The following is an 18,293-nucleotide window of genomic DNA, read 5'->3' on the forward strand; positions in this document are numbered from 1 at the left end:
CCCGCATGGGAAACTCAGAGAAGCATTGTCATATGTTTGAGGTCCCATACAGGGTGAGTGACCTGCATTAGAATTAGATGTCTGTAGGGTAAGGGGGGCAGGAAGGGCAGGTATAGCTCAGTGGTAGAGCACATGCTTAGCATGCACAGGTCCTGGGTGCAATCCCCAGTGCCTCCATTAAAAAAAATAAGGTAAAAAAAAAAAGAATTAGGTGTCTACAGGGAGCCAAGGAACCCTGGGAAGGGGGCAGCTTCTCTGAACTTGAGTCTTCAGGCGTTGTTTGAACTGGGCACTAGACCTGGAAGGGTGTTCTTGGAGAGCGAACAGCACACATAGGTGACAGAACCAAGAGGCAGCTTGATCGGTCCCAGGAACTGCCTGTAACACAATCTGGCTGGGCTTCAGGGTCTGGCTGGGAAGGCTGGAGAATAGGAGAGGGTTTGTGCAGTAGTCTGAGTGAGAGCCACTGTGGCGGGAACTATGGCAGTGGCCACGGGGCAGCCTGGAGGGGGCCAAGGAGGACATGTGAGGGACAAGCTCAGGACATTAGCCAGGAGCAGTGCCCCAAATCCCAGAACCTTTATCATCCGTCCATTTTGTGTAGTTCATAAAACTGGGAGCAATAGGATCCCACTTTCAAAAAGCCAGAATAAGTGTAGACCTGGTCCCTAATCACAGGATGGCCCCTGAGGGAGGGTCCCTCCTGAATCTGCAGGCAGGACCCCCAGGTCCCCATTTCAGCTCTGAACACACGCTGGTGGCTGGCTTCTCGGGTGAGAAGAAGGCAGCCATTTTGGGAGCAGGTGTGTCTAGGGATGGCCACACGCCAGTTTTAGGAACATCTCTGCCCCATGTGCCCATCCCAAGGTTCCAGGAAAACAGGCCTATCCAGACCCCTCCACGTGGACAGCTGGTTCTACTCAGGACCTGGAAAATGTGTCTCACTGACACAGCGCTTGAGTTTCTTCTTTCCTCACTGAAAGAACTTTCTGGAAGAATGCTGTCTTAAGGAGGATGGAGAAGCCCCGGAGGCAGCCTGCACCAGCCATTCTCATTGGAGTCTGGCTGGGCCTGCCCTTGGACAGGATTCAGATACTGCATCACTCTTGCCACTGTAGGTCTTCGTTGTACACACCTATGTGTGTGTTTGACTTAGGTGTGTCGACCCTCTGAGGCCCAGGGATCACTCATGTCTTGTTCAGATTTGTTTCTTTAGCTCTTATCAGGGCACCAGAACACATTAGGTGCTTCATATGCGGGTTGGACAAATGAAAATGTGGAGCAAAGAACCTGTTGTAGATTAAGGGTATAAAACACACTTGCACACACACACGCACATGGAGACAGCATGCACGTGCACGCACATGTACACAGCTGTGCTCACACATGTGCACATGCCGTGCCTGCACACATGCACATAGGTGTGCACATAGAGATGCATGTGTGCACAGGACACACATGCACACACATGTGCACACAAAGCTCTGTTGTGACACGGTGGACCTCAGTCGTTGGAGAGGATCAGAGGAAGTGCTCTGCGGGGCCTGCATGTGGAGTGGTCCCTCCTATTCCAGACAGGGCTGGAGAGATAGCCCTTGAATCAACCTTGGTCCCAAGGGGTACCTGTGAGGATGCAGTGGGCTGAGGGAAGGAAGGGGTTCCCGGGTCAACAGTGAGTAGTTTGTGCTGATCAGAAATGGAAAGGGGGCCTCCCAAGGAGTGTGGCTTTGGGGGAAGGCTGCCAGGGTGGGCGGAGTGCAGCGGGCAGTGGGGTGTGCTGGGAGGGTGCACAGATTCCGGGGTATCGTGGACACTTGCCACCCTCCCCAGGTGTACGCGAAGATCTCAGTTCCCAAGGGCATCCGATTTGTCGGCCATCCTGGCAAACGCCATCTGACTAAGAAGACGTGTGTGGCCCCTGGGGAGACCGAGCCCACCTGGGTGGTTCTGTCTTTCAGCGACCTGGGGCTCAGCAACATCACAGGTGAGAGCCACGTGCTTCTTCCAGCATCTCCCCTCTCCAGGCCACCCAGGGCTCCAGGCACTGAAGCCAGGCACAGGTGAGGGGTCAGTGGGGCAGAAGGCGAGGTTGAGGAATGGGACAGCCACTGGGGAAACAGTTGAGAGGGAATGATCAGGAGGTAGGGGGCTTCATCTGGGGGAAACTGGGCTCTTAAGGTGCGAAACCAGTGTTGTACACACATGCATGCACACGTGCACGCGTATGCATGCACGCACACAGAATAGTGCTGGGGGAACCTGTTCTGAGAGTCAGCACTGAGTACTCAAATCTCCACAGCCAAAGCCCTGGCTTACAGAGAAACAAGCTGCTGCCGGGATGGGAAGTCCGTCAGATCCCCAGAGGAGAATTACACCGACAGAAGGATTCCCATTGGGAGGGATCACGTCCGGCGCAGTGTGGTGGTGGAGGTAAGCCTGTGTCCTCACCTGAGGCACTTGGCCAGGGCCTGACTCCCTCAGCGGTGAAGTGGGGGCTGGAGTGTGTGGTCCCTGTCCAAGCCAGGACCAGGGCAGCCCCCACGGGCCCTGCTCTGGGGCTTGGGGCAGGCGATGAGGCTTCCCCTTTGGAGGACTGTGACATCCAGCACCTCTCCCAGGAGCAGAGCAGGCTTTGATGGAGCGGCCTGGGACTCGCAAGGGCTGCAGGGAAGTGCCCTCCTGACCCCCAGATTGACCACCTTGGAGAGTGGCGTTCCTCTGTCTCTGGAGTCCCCGTTTGTCATAGGCAATTGTAGGGACTGTGACCCGGCATTTGGAGGTTGTCCCTATGCAGGAAGTTGGCAGAGCCTCCAGCAGAGAAGCCCAGACCACACACACCCCGCCCCCACCCCCGTGCTGTGTATCTGGGGTCTGCCATTCGTGCACGGGGCTCAGCGAGTGTCTTGTTATTCCAACCCTGGTTCGTAAGACAGGGGTTCTCACGCTCACCCCACAACGTGGGGAGGACCAGAGAACACACGGCATCTCACAGTGCTGGGCTTTTAATAGCAAAGGTGCCCTCTCTTTCTGGGGCTGCTCAGATGCATCTGAGCCCAGAGCTCTGGTAAGACTCCCGTTCAGGGCTGCATGGAGAGCACGCAGCAGCCCCCTCCGTGATCTCCTCACAGTGGCTCTGAGCATCTGCCCCTCCCCAGCGGCCCAGCTGCAAACAGCTGCGCTCGCTCCCAGTGTGGTCCTGGCATTGCTGAACACAAATGGTTTCCATCAGCGCCTGGAGTCACACACTCGCTGGGTGGATCTCCTGGAGGTGTATGGGTCATCGCTGCTGCTTTGTTGACATGACGTGATAGAGTCCTCCGGGACAAGTGTGTCATCGAATGAGGCATGCGATCTCCGTGAGCCAGCAGGATGGGATGCGCAACAGGAAATGCAGAGACCCCTGATGACCCTTTGCTCAGCGTGAGCACACACCCTGGGCCACAGCCTGCCCTCCCTTGGCCCGAGGAGGAGGCAGCAAGCCCCTGGAGCGGTCAGCCCAGTCGGGAGGCCTGGAGCTCCTGCCTCCTTCCTCTTCAGGAGGAATGTCTAAATGTGCAGAGAGGAATTCTCCTGTCCCCAAGCCTTTCCTCCAGTTCACACTGCTCCGCAGTGTCCTACGTCTGCAGCACCCGCTGGTCCAGCTTTGTGCAGACAGCTCTGGGAGACAGGTGGTATGATTGAGGCATCAGAAGACTTGACATATCAATACTGAAAAATGGAGCATGGATTAGAAAAATGGATTTATGGAACAAGAGGCATTGGTTGTGTGGTTTGATAAAGCAGCCAAACATTCCTCCCACCTCGTCCCGCTGCAGAACTCTGGGTACGTGGTTTGCTCGCTCCATCAGTTATTCCGTGGACCCTCCTGAGACGCCGCACGCCCCCTGCTGGTCAGGAGGCTGAATACACCAGAAAAGCCACTCCTGAGAGACACTTGGCAGGGAAGCAGGTGACCAGTGAGCCATCGCGGGTGCTGTATCAGGCAGAGGAGAGATCAACACCATTCCATCCGGCTCACCTGCTATCCCAGGGGGCTGTGACCTTCTGCACTTCCACTGGAAGGCTAAGAGCCTTCGATCACCCCAGCGTGTCTCAGTGAATTTCACAGGAGTGAGGAGGAGGCCAACATAGTTCAGACCTGTGAGAAGAGCCTGGTGGGCACCACAAGAGTGAGGGGAGGTCTGGCTTCTTGGCTGGAGGTGGGCTCTGGAGCCCTGGGTTCAAACAGGGACTGCTGGATGGTTAGATGAGAGTGTGCATGGAAGGCATCTCCTCAGTGCCTGGCCAAAGTGCTAACAAAATGGGACCTGTGGTCATCCAGGCATTTATAACAGTCAACTGGGGGATCCTGGGTATAAGCCAGGGATACTCTTTCCATTTTAGGAAGTGTCCACCAGCAGATAAATAGATAAATGTGATACAGGGGGATACAGCTCCCTAGTACTGTGGAATATTACTCAGCCCTAAAAAGGAGTGAAGCACTGACACACGCTACAGCTTGGATGAACCTTGAAAACATCATGCTAAGTGAAAGAAGCCAGACTCAAAAGGTCACATTGCGTGATCTCATTTATACGAAACGTCCAGAACAGGCAAATCCATAGAACAGACAGGAATGAAGCACTGGTATGGGCTACGAGGTTGCAGAAAAGTCCTTGCTGAGGGAGTAATAATGGCATCACATAGGGACCATGTTCTGGGACCTGGCCAGGAACCAGCTTGAGCACAGAGGTGAAGGAGTTAGAACCTGGGATCAGCTAAAACCCAGGGCAGCGTGAAGGAGAGAGCTGGCACTAGGGCCCCCTGTAAACTGAGCCTGAGGAGGAGACAGGGTTGAGCAGCCACAAGCAGCCCCATTGGCTGCTTCGGAGGCCATGCTGAGGCTAGGGGTGTGTCCAGGAGGTCCTGATTGGTCAGTCAGAGCCAGGGGGCCTGCTTACTGCCCGAAGGAGGGCTCAGATTCTGTCTCTATGGATTTGCCTGCTCTGGACATTTCTTATAAATGGAATCATACACTGTGTGGCCTTTCCTGGCTGGCTTCTTTCACGTAGCCTGATGTTTTGGGGGTCCATTTACGTTGTAGCATGTATCAATGCTTCATTCTTTTTTGAGATTGTGTAATACTCCATCATCTGGGTGTACCACATTTTGCTTGTCTGTTCATCCATTGACAGATATCTGAGTTATGAATCATTTTTATGATTGATAGCTATCAAAAGCCACCATGGACTTCCAGTGGCCAAGCCCTAGCCCATGACCCAAACCCTTTTCCAAAGAGGGGCTGAGCTGGTAGGTCAGTGGGGGCCAGTGCTGAGCCCCATGCAAAGCCTCGGGGACTCACCCTGGAGCCCGTGGCTGAGCGAGTGGCTTGTGGGCTCCACATCAGGCCTGCTGGGCACGAGATGATATCACGGCTGATGGAACTCAGTATCATCGGGAAGGGTGTGCTTGGCCTCTCAGTGCCAATCATGGCCAATTTTGCTAAAGGTCTGCCAGTGAGGTGCCCAGTGTGGGTGTCAGGTGGCTTGTGTGGGTGAGGCGGGACCCTGGTGCAGGCCCCCGGGCGGGGCAGTGGATTGATAGCAGGAAGTGGACATGATCCAGACAGGTGCCTCTTGGACTCATCAGTACGAACCCAGGGTGGACAATGCCCTTCTTCGCAGCTTCAACAGAGGACAAGGGGGCTGGAGGGCATGGGAGAAAGGGGATGAGAAAATATAACAAAAGCTGACTGTTCAGTAGCACTGAGAAGACGCCAGGCCCTGTCTGAAGTATACCAGAGGTTGGTGCCTTCACCACCCTCGTCTTAGAGATGATGAACAGAGGCCCAGAGAGGTTAAGTGAGTGGCCCTGGATCATCCAGCAAAGGGTGACTGTACGCATCAGAATTCTCCAGAGAAACAGCCAATAGGACATACCTCTGTCTCTAGGAAGAGATGTATTGTAAGGAATTGGCTTCCTTGATCATGAAGGCTGAGAAGTCCCGCAGTCTGCTGTTTGCAAACTAGAAACCCAGGAAAGCTGGCAGTGTCATTTGAAGGCCCAAGAGCCAGGAGCACTGAGGGCAGAGAAGATTGGTGTCCCAGCTCAAACAGTCCGGCAGAGAGAGAATTCAGCCTTCCTCCACCTTTTGTTCAGGCCCTCAGTGGAGTGGATGGGACCCTTCCACACTGGGGATGGTCACCTGCATCACTGTTCAAATGCTGACCTCTGTTGAAGATGCCCTCACAGGCACACCCAGAAGTAACATTTGATCAGGTATCTGGGCAACCAGTGGTTCACTCATGTTTTACAGATAGAATGAACCATCACAGTGGGGGAAGTGGGGACCCTAGGAGGCTGCCTGGCTGCTGGGACCAGGCATTAACCCTTTCGGGTGTTACTTCAGGACAGGTAGTCCCAGCTCACCAGTTTGTTGCTGCTGCTAAAGGAGGCCTGGAAAAGCGAGAGCCCCACAGGGGCTTGCTGTTCAGATGAACCCCAAAAGGTGTATGGGGTTAAATTCTGGGTGCCCCCTTTTGAGAGAACAAGCCAGCTACCTTCTGTTATTTGGAGGATGTCGTGGAAGGGGCAGAAGCAAGCGCATGATGGGCAGGAGACAAGGGATGCGTCAGAGAGTGGGACACAGGCCCCATCCTTGGCAGACACTGGTGCCCCCTTCTCAGTGTTCTTGGACACGTCATGGTGTTCGCTGCCCAGAGGGAGAAGCCAGATTGGGAGCTGGGAGGAAGAGGTAGCCAGGAGGGCAGTATGGGGGTGTAGGAAGCATGATAAATTTAGGAGCAGTTGGTGAGTTTGGCTAGAGCCCGGGGGAGGGGAATGAGCCTTTGTTTCCCTCCCTGGGCTCAGGACGTAGGTGACCTGGTCCATCTTTGTGTACCTGTGCTCTTGGCATCACCTTGCAGGGTCCAAACTCAGAGCTGCTGCTGTGGGAGGATGGCCACCCTTTTGTGCTCACTGTCTGCCCCCCCAGCACTCGGTTCTCCCCGTTCCTCTGTTTCAGCCTGAAGGAGCCCCCCGATCGTACACATACAGCGCTTTCTTCTGTCCCAATGGTGAGTCCCTGTGCCTGCCCTGCCGAAGACTTTGGCCCTTACCCTTGCACTGTTGAAGCTCTCTTGCTGCTAAATGAGCACTCGCCTTCCCTGGGGGCTGAGGACACAGCAGCAAAGCACTGAGATATCCCAGCTGGGGACAACCGTAAGACAGAGTGAGGACCGGGCATTTGCAGGAAGTAAGCATAAATGATGGTAGACCACAGGCGCCAATGAGAAAGGAAACCGTAGTTAGGGGTAGGGCTGTCCTTCAGGCCCCAGGTGAGGAGCCCAGGGTCTGGGGAAGGGAGATCTTAGAGTCATATCAGGGGAAAGCTGTGGGAATGAGGATGACCCAGAACCTGGGGGCAGCAGAGGAGGATGTGGGAAATTAAGGTGGGTTCTGGAAAGTGTGAGATCTGGGATCCATCTTGATCCCCTGAAATCAACATTATACCTTCATCATCTGTGAACAGGAAATGAGTACAGAGAGTGCCCAGTGGGAGGAGTGGTCAGATAAGGGCCCATCCATGCCTCCGACTTGGTGCGGTCAGGGCAGTGCTGGGTGGAACACGAGCCTCAGCTGCCTGTGGGAGGGTCTGCCCCTCTCTTATCCAGCCCCTCCCCAAGGAACCCTTCAGCTTGGAGCTTGGGCTGTGCCTGGCATTGGGCAGTCATGTGGCAGGTTTTGCCAAGAGGCAGAGCTGAAGATGTGAGCTGGAGTCCCAGGGTGATGTTGACCCCCCCAGGTGTACCACCTCCCTGTTCTCAAGGCATTCAGCATTGCAGGTCCCCTGACCCATAGCACACACTGGACTCAGGCTCCCTCTTGACATCCCCTGCCCCTGTTTCAGTAAATAGCTCACATATATGCTGAAATGATTTTTGACGACGGTGCACAAGCAGTTCAGTGGAGGACAGAGAACCTTTTCAGCAAATGATGCTGGAGCAATTGGACAACCATTGGCAAAAACATGAAATTTGACCTAAAGATCACACCTTATACAAAAATTAACTCAACATCAAGCATGAACTTATGTGTAAAACTGTAAAACTTCTATGGAAAAAATATGGGAGAAATCTTTGGAGTCTAGGGCTAAGTAAAGAATTCTTAGACATGATACCAAAAGTATTTACTGAACCATAGAAGGAGACGTTGATAAATGGACCTCATCAAAACAAAAAATGTTTGCTTTGTGAAAGATGCTCTTAAGGGGAGGAAATGTTTCCGAATCCAGCTCTAACAAGGGACTGGTATCTAGAATATATAAAGAGCTCTCAAAATTCAACAGTAAATAAAACAATCCAGTCAGAAAATGAGCAAAAGAAATAAACAGTTCACCAAAGAAGATGTAGAAAATAGTCAGAATCATAGAGACAGAAAGTAGAATGGTGATTGTCAGGCGCTGGGAAGAGGGGGCAATGGAGATTTATTATTTAATGGGTATAAAACTTACTTCAGTTCTAGAAGATGAAAATAGCTCCTGAGATGGATGGTGGTGATGTTTATTTACACAATGTGAATATATTTAATGCCACCAAACTGTACACTTAAAGATGGCTAAGAGGGCAAATTTTGTGTTATGTGTATTTTACCACAATTTTAAAAATTGAGAAAAAGGGAATATCTATGTATGAGAGAAAATTTAGAAGGATAGAAAGAAGAAAACTTTCTCTTCTGGTTCTTATCCAAAGATGACCTCTTTTGACATTGTGCTGTATTTGCTTTTGTAGGACTCATTATTGTTTGTTTAGCATACCCGTGACTCCTGAGCTATATAATTTTATATCCTGCCTTTTTCACTTAACACATCATGAGCACTTTTCTTTGTTATTGTGAAGTCTTTACAAATTGCATTTCAAAATAGCTTCAGTATGTTCCATCACATCACTGTTCCGTAATTCGATTATTATGGAACATTTTGAAACATTATTAGACATCTATTTGTTGTTTGCGTTTTTTATATCATAGTCAAGAGTAGGCTGAATAAATTTGTATTCAAAGTGAGGTCAATAACATCACTGAGATACAACTGACATACAATAAATTGGACATATTTTAAGTGTAGTTTGATAAGCATTGATACACGCGTACATCTGTGAAGCCATCACCACAATTAAGATAATAGAGATGACATTAACCCTACAGTCACATGCCTTTGAAATTCCTTACCCTTGTTCACTTTTGTCGCTAAGGAACCGCTGATCTGCTTTCTGTCTCTATAAATTATTTTTGCATTTTCTAGAATTTTGTATAAATGGAATCATACAGAATATTTTCTCTTTGGCTTCTTCCACTCAGCATAATAATTACGAGATTCAGCCATATTGTGTGTATCAGTAACTTAGTCATTTTAAGAGCTGAGTAGGATTCCACTGGATGGATGTATCACACTTTGTTTATCCATTCACCTGTCGATGAACATTCGAGTTATTTCCAATTTGGGGTTATTTCAGATAAATTTTCTATGAATATTTGTGCACAAGTCTTTGTATGGGTAATATGTTTTCCTTTCTCTTGAGTTAATCCCTAGGAATGGAATTGCTAGCTCATATAGGAGGTATGTGTTTAACTCTTTAAGAAACTGTCAAATTGTTTCCCAAAGTGGTAGTACCATTTTGCATTCCCACCAACATTGGATGAGAGTCAGTTCTGCCTCAGCCTTACCAGCACTTAGTATTGTCTGTTTAATTTTAGTCATCCTAGTAGGCGTCCAGTGGTATCTCATTGTGGTTTTAATTTGCATTTCCATCACGACTAATGATGTTAGGCATCTTTTTATATGCTTATCTTTTATTAGTATGTCTTTTTGGTGAAGTGTCTGATCTTTTAATCTTTTTAAAAATTAAGTTGTTTGTTTGGAATGAGTTTTGAGAGTTTAAAAAAATTATATTCTGGATACAATTCCTTTATCAGATAAATGCTTTGCAAAGGCATCTCTCCTAGTCTGTGGCTTGTCTTGTCATTCACTTAATAGTGTCTTTCAAAGAGCAGAAGTTTTTCATTTTAATGAAGCCCAGCTTATCACCTTTTTCTTTTATGGATTATTTTTTGTTGTTATATCTCAGAAATCTTTGCCACACCCTATGTTTTCTTTGCAAAGTTTTATAGTTTTAGGGTTAACATTTATGAAATGGCTATGATCCATTTTGAGTTAATTCCTGAAGCCCATGCAAGGTATGGATTAGAGCTCCTTTTTCTGCACCTGGAGACCCAGTTGTTCCTGCCATTTTTGAAAAGACTTTCCTTTTCCTATCGAATTGCCTTTGCACCTTTGTTGAAAATCAGTTGCTCATACTATTTGAACTAGGTCCATTTCCGGACTCCCTGTTCTGTTCCATTGAGCAATTTATCTATGTTGGCACCAATGCTACACTCTCATGATTGCTATAGCTTTAGAGTAAGTCTCAGTGTCAGATGGTGTGAGTCCTTCAACTTGGTTTTTCTTTATCAAAGTTGTTTTGGTTCTTCTAGGTCCTTTGAGATTTTATGTAAATCAGCTTTACAGTTTCTTCAAAAGACCCTGCTGGGATTTTGAATGGAATAGCATCAAATCTATAGATCACTTTGGGGCATAATGAACATCTTTACGATACTGTCTTCTGACCCACAAACACGGTCTCACTCTCCATTGATTGGAGTCTTTAGTTTCAGCAGTGTTTTGCAGTTTCCAGAGTATAGGTCTTGCAGATCTTTTGCAGGACTTTTCCCTGGGAGCGGGTCATCTTTTGCATGCTGTTGGCAAAGGTGTCATTAAGCCAGCTCCGTCCCACCATGCCTCCCACAGCTGCATGCGGAGCTACTGTGAGACCAGCCCCCTGAGATCTCACGCTCAGCTCTGGGCACGGGCAGTGTGAAGTGGGATGCCTCAGTGTCCCCTCAACACCTCTTCTCCTTCCCTCCATCCAGAGAGAGTCCACATCTCCACACCCAACAAGTACGAGTTCCAGTATGTGCAGCGGCCACTGCGCCTCACCCGTTTTGACGTGGCCGTGCGAGCCCACAACGACGCCCGCGTGGCCTTGTCCCCGGGGCCCCAGGACACGGCGGGCATGATCGAGATCGTTCTGGGGGGGCACCAGAACACCAGGTCCTGGATCTCCACCAGCAAGATGGGTGAGCCCGTGGCCAGCACACACACAGCCAAGATCCTCTCCTGGGATGAATTCAGAACATTCTGGATCAGCTGGCACAGCGGGCTCATCCAGGCATGGCTGGGCTGGCCTGGGGTGGGCACGGGAACCTGCTGGTCTTCTGGCATTTGCTGCTTCCTGCTCTGTGTCTGCCAGTGATGTGATGGGGGTGGGGAGGACGGGGGGAAACATAAACCCCCCCCTTAATTTGCTCACAGTCTGCTTAGAGTCACATTAAAAAAAAAAAAAAGTAGTAAGATCTGTGGCAGAGGAAGTGCCCAGGGATCCGGGAGCTGAAGGGTGGTGAGAGGTCGGGAGAAACTGGGTATGAGCAGGTAGAATGGGGGCTGTGGACACTTTCTGAATCAAGTAAAGGGGACAGAAAAGAAGCAGCTGGCACAGCTTCCCAGAGGAGGACACAGCCAAATGGGGTTTTGAAGTAGGAGTAGGAGTTCATACATTCATTCAGGCAAAATGAAGCAGAGGATGTTTCAGGCAGAGGGAACTGCACATGCAAATATCCAAAGGTTTCATGGGGCCCAGAGACTAGAGCCTACAGATACCCTGCTTGTGTCTCTGCTGGGTGTTTAATGAACAGTGTGGTCTCTAGTTTCTCTCATCTCTGACTCCCTGGGAACCCCACCCCATCCCATGAGCATAGCCAAGGCCTCCGATCATGTCTGAGCACAGCTTCATGCTTCCTGCCAGCGCCCAGCAACCTTGGCCTCTTTCTCCAGGTTGGCCATGGTCCAGAGCCATCCAATGAGTCTGTCATCATGGCCTGGACCCTCCCCAGGCCACCAGAAGTCCAATTCATCGGTTTCTCCACTGGCTGGGGTTCTGTGGGCGAGTTCCGTATCTGGAGGAAGGTGGAGGCAGATGAGAGCTACAGCGAAGCCTTCACCCTGGGTGTCCCGCACAGCGCCATTCCTGGGTCTGAGCGTGCGGCCGCTTCCATCATAGGTGCGTCTGCCTCGCAGCCTAACTTGGGGAGAATGGGAGCAAGAGCCCAGGCCGAGGAGCAAGTGTCCATTCCAGACTTTGCTGGGGATCTGTGCTGCTGGGGCCTCCAGCTACACATCTACTCACCTGACAAGCAGCTTCTAGTCCTTCTCTGTGCTGGGTGCTGGGGCCAGACTCAGATGACCTCAAACTTGCCCTTGAGGGGCTCCTAGTCCAGCTGAGAAGGCAGGTCCTTGCCCTTATGTGGGGCGACCCTGAGGGGTGGGGGTGGACTCTATGAGGGCAGTGGGTCTGGGGTGATGTGCATGAAGGCAGAAAGATCAGGTGAAGTTAGCTAGGTATAGAGTGGAGGGAGGGAGTCTTGGGGGTCCAGGTGAGAGGGGCAGCACTTAGAGCATTTGCAGAAGCAAAGGCAAGAGGCTGTGACCGTGGTTCTCGTGGGCTGTGGATTGTCTTCTGCAGCCCAGACGTGGGAGTGAAAAGTGGGGAGTGTGTGATCCATCTAGTGCTGGGAATTGGGAGGATGGGGAGAGGGTGAGAAGCCAGGGGGAGACAGACAGATCTGAATGAGGGGGTCTTGGGTCTCTCTGGGGCCTAGTCAGGTTGTTGGTGACCAGATCAGAGGATGCTGGAGTTTATGGTTTCTGAGGAATGAGATCAAGTCCAATGTGGCCTTGGGGGCGAGTGGCACAAATGGAGGTGAGGGGCATAGGGGAGAAGGCAGATGGACGGAGATGGAGAGGAGGTACAGGCAGGGACCCATGTGCTAGTCAATGCCTTCAGCACAGTGGGATGGAAAGGTGGAGAAGCTGGAAAACCCAGGGGAGGGTGATGAGAAAGTAGCCAGTTAGGCCCCATCACGGGAGGAAGCTTCAGGAGCAGTGGCAGCCTCAGTGGGGCAGGAGGAAGGCCAAGGAAGGAAGGGAGGGGCAATCAGGGAGCAACAGGGATTCCAGAGGGCCCATTGGCAATGCCCGTTGGGGCAGAGAAGCCAAGGAGAGGGAGACAGTTCTGAAGGGATGAGAGCACAATAGAACAGAAATAAGAGGGGAAAAAAAGGAAGTTAAAAAAAGGTACCAATGCCACACATCTATGAAAACTTTTATTAAAAATCTAAATACTCATGGTTAAAGAGAAAATCACATTTCATATTGCAAGTTAGAAAAAATACTTAGAATGGAACCACATGGCTGGATTGACATCTTATCATTTGTGGAATGCAGCCAAAGGTGTACTAGGAGGGGAAATGAATAGCCTTAATCACACCTGTTTAAAAAACCAGAAAGGAAAAAGCATTTAACAGAATGAAAAGATAGAGGAGGAACACCCGAGTTAAAACTAGAGAACACAGAGGGAGGCTTGTAGGAGAGGGCCAGCAGGTATCCACCAAAGCCAGGAGATCAGGCAGGCTGGGGGTGCAAGGGTGCAGCCCAGTCTCAAAGGCAGCACCCAGCAGTCAGAGGGCGATGGGTTGGTGTTAGGCCACAGGTGGGCTCCCACCTCCGAGGCAGGCTGTCCCTAGGATAGCCAGGGCACTGGAAAGGGCCAGCCCCCAGCCCAGGGTTCTTTTCCTTCCCACCAGGAGATGTCATGGGGCCAACCCTGAACCACCTCAGCAACCTCCTGAGGCTGCCCTTTGGTTGCGGAGAGCAAAACATGATCCACTTTGCACCCAACGTCTTTGTCCTGAAGTATCTTCAGAAAACCCGACAGCTCAGCCCTGAAGTGGAGAGAGAGACCACTGATTATCTGGTACAAGGTACTGGGGGGAACTGCCTGGGTGGAGGATGTGGGGAGACAGGCAGCCTTGACTGGGCTGGGGGCAGCCCACGTGCCAGAGGTGGTGGATGGGGAAGAAGGAAGGAAGTGGGTGACAGAGGCCACTCTGGGTGGATCTGTCACTGTCAGCAGGAGCCTGGCATCTGTCCCTGTTAGGAAAACACTCTGAGTGCTGGTAATCAGCCATGGAGAGAGGAACAGCATCTTTTAAAAACATAGATTTTTTTTTTCTTTGGAACGACAAGAGCAATATAATAGCATTATTTAAAAAAAAAAAAAAAAACTTCGAAAAGAAAAAAATTTCCGGTAAGTTCCCTGTCATTGCTGGCTCTGGGTTTCCTCTGCTGCCCTCCAAGAGCACAGATTAGCTTTGCCATCCTTGGTGTCTAACAGCATAGCATCCTATGGCATGCCCTGTGTGTATAAGATGTGTCCACCGGGCTGTAGGGAGCTGTGGTCCATTCACCTCCATTGCTGTGTGGAGGGACCACAGTCAGCGTGTCTGCTGATGGGTTTTAGGTCAGTTTCAATTCAGGGCTTTTAGAACGGTGTTGCCGTTAATTGTCTTGTTTGTGTACTTGGTGAAAACGTCCAAATTTCTGTGGGGTGAATTTGCTGGGTCTCAGGAGGTATTCAGTTCATAATCACTTTTGGGGCCACACTGGCCATCATACACATCAATGGAGCACAACATATTGAACTCTCCTCTTGGATGTCTTGGGGTGTTTCTAGTTCTCTTTTCCCTAAGTAATGCAGCACTGAACAGCTTTAGAAATAAATAACACAGTACTGAACATCTTTGGAAATAAATAACACAGCACTGAACGTCTTCTGTTGCCATGAATCAGGTCCCTAGGGTAGGAGACAGCCCTGTGTTGGGTGACAGAGCCCTGAGTGCCCTGGCCCACCCCTTCTGCACATCTAGGCCCCAGAGGGAGGGGGAAAGGCGGGGAAGCTGGAGGTGGAGCTTCATCTCTGTCTCAATTCCCACTCTGTGTCCCCGGGTAGGGCCTGCTCTACTCAGCACCTTGGTTTCCTATCTGTGTAACAAGGGCATTAAGTCAGTCGATCTCAAGGTCCTGGGGTCTCCTGGGGTCTCCTTCTAGCCTTGGGCCGGAGCTGAAGTGAAAGGGAAGCATTGAGGGGGCAGGACCTGGCTCTGAAGCTGGCATCCGCCTCATGCCAGGCACGTGCAGCTCTCCCAAGGCCGTCCCAGCAGCCCCCACACTAATGGTCCTCATCTCCCAGATGAGCAAGTGAGGCTCCTAGGAGTGAATAGGCCCAGGACCACAGAGGGGCAAGAGATGGGGGCATCTCAGACCCCAGGGTCCCCTGGGTTGGAGCATGAGGGGCAGCCTGAGCACTTAACCCAGCCAGAGGGAGATGATCTTGGAGATTTCTGCCATTGAGAAGGACCCGCAGGTACCTGGCTCAGATGATGCTGGGCCCCTCTCCGATGGGGAAACTGAGGCAGATGAGCACCTCGATTCCTGAGGGGAATGTGGGGTCCTTTCCCCCTGACCCATTAAGGTTCCTATAGTTAATATGCTCCAGAGGTAGTCCTGCTGATCTAGTACCATCCATCCTCATGGATGAGAAAAGGGTAAAACTCATGATGAGGAATGTATGACTCTCAGGTGGGGAAGGGGGAGGGTATAGCTCAGTGGTAGAGTGCCTGCCTAGCACGCACAAGGTCCTGGGTTCAATCCCCAGTACCTCCATTAAATAAAGAAATAAATGAACCTAATTACTCCCCCCACAAAAAAAAAACACACGCACACAAACAAAACGAAAAAAGGAACATACAGTGCTTAGATGGAAAGTCAGGGGTTGCCACAGGCTGGAGATCTGGCTTCAGGAAGGCTGACCACCAACTGCTGGGAACCCCAAGTTCACATGGTGGGGGTGGGGTAGGAGTAGGGGCAGGGTGGGACTCAGGTTGGTGTGTTGTGAGGGTCCGGGGTTGTCCGGGGCCAGGCACACCTCGGTGAACCCCTCTGGGTTCAGATCCTTAAATGCCACCCAGAGTGTAATGACCTATACTGGTGAGCGGCAGCCGCCCCCACTCCCTGACAGCCAGACCTCGTGTCCATCAGCCAGTTGACATTTCACACCCAACAAACCCCCAGTCAACCCTCACCTCCTCGTTTCCCGCCAAACCTGCTGGCATTAGTGTCCTGGGGCTGTAACAAGGTGCCATGAACTGGGTGGCTTAGAACAGCAGGAATTCATCCCCTCACTGTTCCGGAGGCTGGAGTTCCGAAGTCACATGTCAGCATGGCTGAGTCCGTCTGGAGGCTCTGAAGCAGAATCTGTCCTGGTGGAATTCTTGTGGCTCTGGGTGGGTTTTTTGGTTTGTTTTTGGGTTTTTGGCTGTGGACAGATCACCACACTCTGCCACCATCTTCAAAAGCCGTTTTGTGTCTGTGTGTTTCCCCTTCTGTTCTCTGAGGACACCAGTCGTTGGATTTAGGGGCCAGCCTAACCCAGGAATATAATTCCATCTGCAAAAACCCTGACTCCCAATAAGGTCACATTTAAAATTTTGTTTCTCTTTTTTAAATATATGTTTACGTGTATTTTTATTTTGTTTACTTATTTTTTAATTTTTCCCTTTAACGGAGGCACTGGGGATTGAACCCAGGACCTTGTGCATGCCAGGCACACGCTTTACCACTGAGCTATCCCCACATGCCTCTAATAGGGTCACATTTTGAGGTTCCAGGTGGACATGAATTTGGGAGGACGCTGTCTACCCAGTTCGGTTCCTGCCTCTCCCCACCTCCACGGGTGCAGCTCTGTCCTTCCAGCGGATCGGGTGTCAAACCTTGGTGCCCTCTACATCCTTCTTTCTTTCCTTTGCATCTTGTTCGGATAAGGCAGCTCTGCCTGCAGAACCCCTCCCCGCTGGTCACCGCCACCCAGTCCAAGCCCGTCATCATGCTCACTGAGACTGTCCCCACCTCCCCAATTTCTCTGCTTCCTCTCTGGACCCTACAGTCCATCCACTACATATGTCCCCTCACACCCCTCCCCTGCTCCCCTCACCCCTGACTCATACCTCCTTCTGTCCTCACTGGAAGACCAACCACCCCATCCAGCCTTGGTAGCCCACCTGGCCTCCCTCCCTCTCGTCCCCTTCCTTGCTCCCCTGCCCCAGCCACTCTGGCACCTTCTGTGTTCCGAGCACACCAAGCTCTGGCACCAGCGGATGGAGCAACACCCCCTCCCAACCCCAGCCCCGGGGGGGCAGAGTGCACTCCCTGGAGATGGTACATTTCATTGGCCCCCCCACCCCACCCCCTAGGGATTACTGAGGGCCAGCGTGTGACCAGGAGTCACGTAGGGGCAATATCAAGAAACAAGAGGGGGAATAAAGTAGAGGTTTCAGTCACCCCAAATGTGGGTGTGGGGCAGTTTCAAGGAACCCAGAGGGGGTGTTGTTACCAAGTCCAAGTTCATACTGCTCACCACACGACAGGCCAGTAAATCAAGGGACAAGTTGTGGGGGCAAGGAATAGTGACTTTACTTGGAAAGCTAGCAGATGGAGATGGTGGCCCAAGGAGCCACCTTGCCTGAGTTAGAATTCAGGCTTCTTTTATACTAAAAGGCGGGGGGGAGTCAAACATTCCCTGGTTCCAGACGGGATGTGTTAATTTTTTCCTTCCTACAGTCATTCCCAGGTGAGCCTGGTTAGGATATTTTCTGTGAGCTAAATGAAGGTATTTTAGCTTAACGCTCATTATCTGGGAGGCAAGGTTCCCAGCGATGGGCCATTATATATAATTTAAGCTTATAGGCAACATCCCTTTTGTGATTAACTTGTAGCTAAAGCAATAGAACACAAAGGTTAAAGTAAAAGAAATAGATTCAATATGGAGTCAGATTTGTTCTTTGCTACTACAGTGAGAGGCAGTTTCAAGGGCTTCAGATGTGAATGTGGGGCAGTTTCACGGTCCCTGAGTGGGTGGGGGTCAGTTTAGGGTCCCCAGGTGGGTGTGGGGCAGTTTCACGGACCCCAGATGTGGGTGGAGACAGTTTCAGGAACCCCCAGTGTGGATGTGGCATTGTTTGGGGATCCCAGGGGATGACGTTGTCAGGCTAGTCATTCACCAGGGTGCTGTCCCCTCTATTTGAACCACAGGCTACCAGCGACAGTTGACCTACAAGCACCAGGACGGCTCCTATAGTGCATTTGGGGAGCGGGACGCGTCGGGAAGCATGTGGTGAGTCCCCATGTCCCAGGCGCGGCTACTGAGGTCCCCCACCCAAGGCCACAGCCTCAGGTGCAGCACAGTGTAGCCAGGACACATGGGGCCCAATCCCCAGGGCGACTAGGAGCCTGCGTGGGAAATGGAGTCAGCGTGGTTCTAGCTCCTGGG

The 18,293-nt window shown here is 51.2% G+C and overlaps 1 protein-coding gene and 1 non-coding gene across 4 annotated transcripts in view; one reads left to right on the forward strand and one right to left on the reverse strand.

Annotated features, from left to right (window-relative positions):
• Positions 1-18,293, forward strand: part of CPAMD8 (C3 and PZP like alpha-2-macroglobulin domain containing 8) — a 76,070-nt gene that overhangs the window by 39,307 nt on the left and 18,470 nt on the right. For all 3 annotated transcript variants that reach the window (XR_004314295.1, XM_032465347.1, XM_032465348.1), the window contains exons 21-27: positions 1,831-1,984; positions 2,300-2,430; positions 7,004-7,055; positions 10,945-11,243; positions 11,906-12,131; positions 13,714-13,890; positions 18,056-18,137. Coding sequence is in view for 2 of the 3 variants with exons in the window: in XM_032465347.1 (XP_032321238.1) it covers positions 1,831-1,984; positions 2,300-2,430; positions 7,004-7,055; positions 10,945-11,243; positions 11,906-12,131; positions 13,714-13,890; positions 18,056-18,137 (1,121 nt within the window). In the remaining variant the exon portion in view is untranslated. The remainder of the gene's footprint in view (positions 1-1,830; positions 1,985-2,299; positions 2,431-7,003; positions 7,056-10,944; positions 11,244-11,905; positions 12,132-13,713; positions 13,891-18,055; positions 18,138-18,293) is intronic.
• On the reverse strand, positions 16,530-16,601 carry TRNAA-GGC. The gene has a single exon. It is a non-coding gene; the product is annotated as a tRNA-Ala (tRNA).

Source organism: Camelus ferus, chromosome 22, assembly GCF_009834535.1.
Source record: "Camelus ferus isolate YT-003-E chromosome 22, BCGSAC_Cfer_1.0, whole genome shotgun sequence".
Taxonomy (NCBI): Eukaryota; Metazoa; Chordata; class Mammalia; order Artiodactyla; family Camelidae; genus Camelus; species Camelus ferus.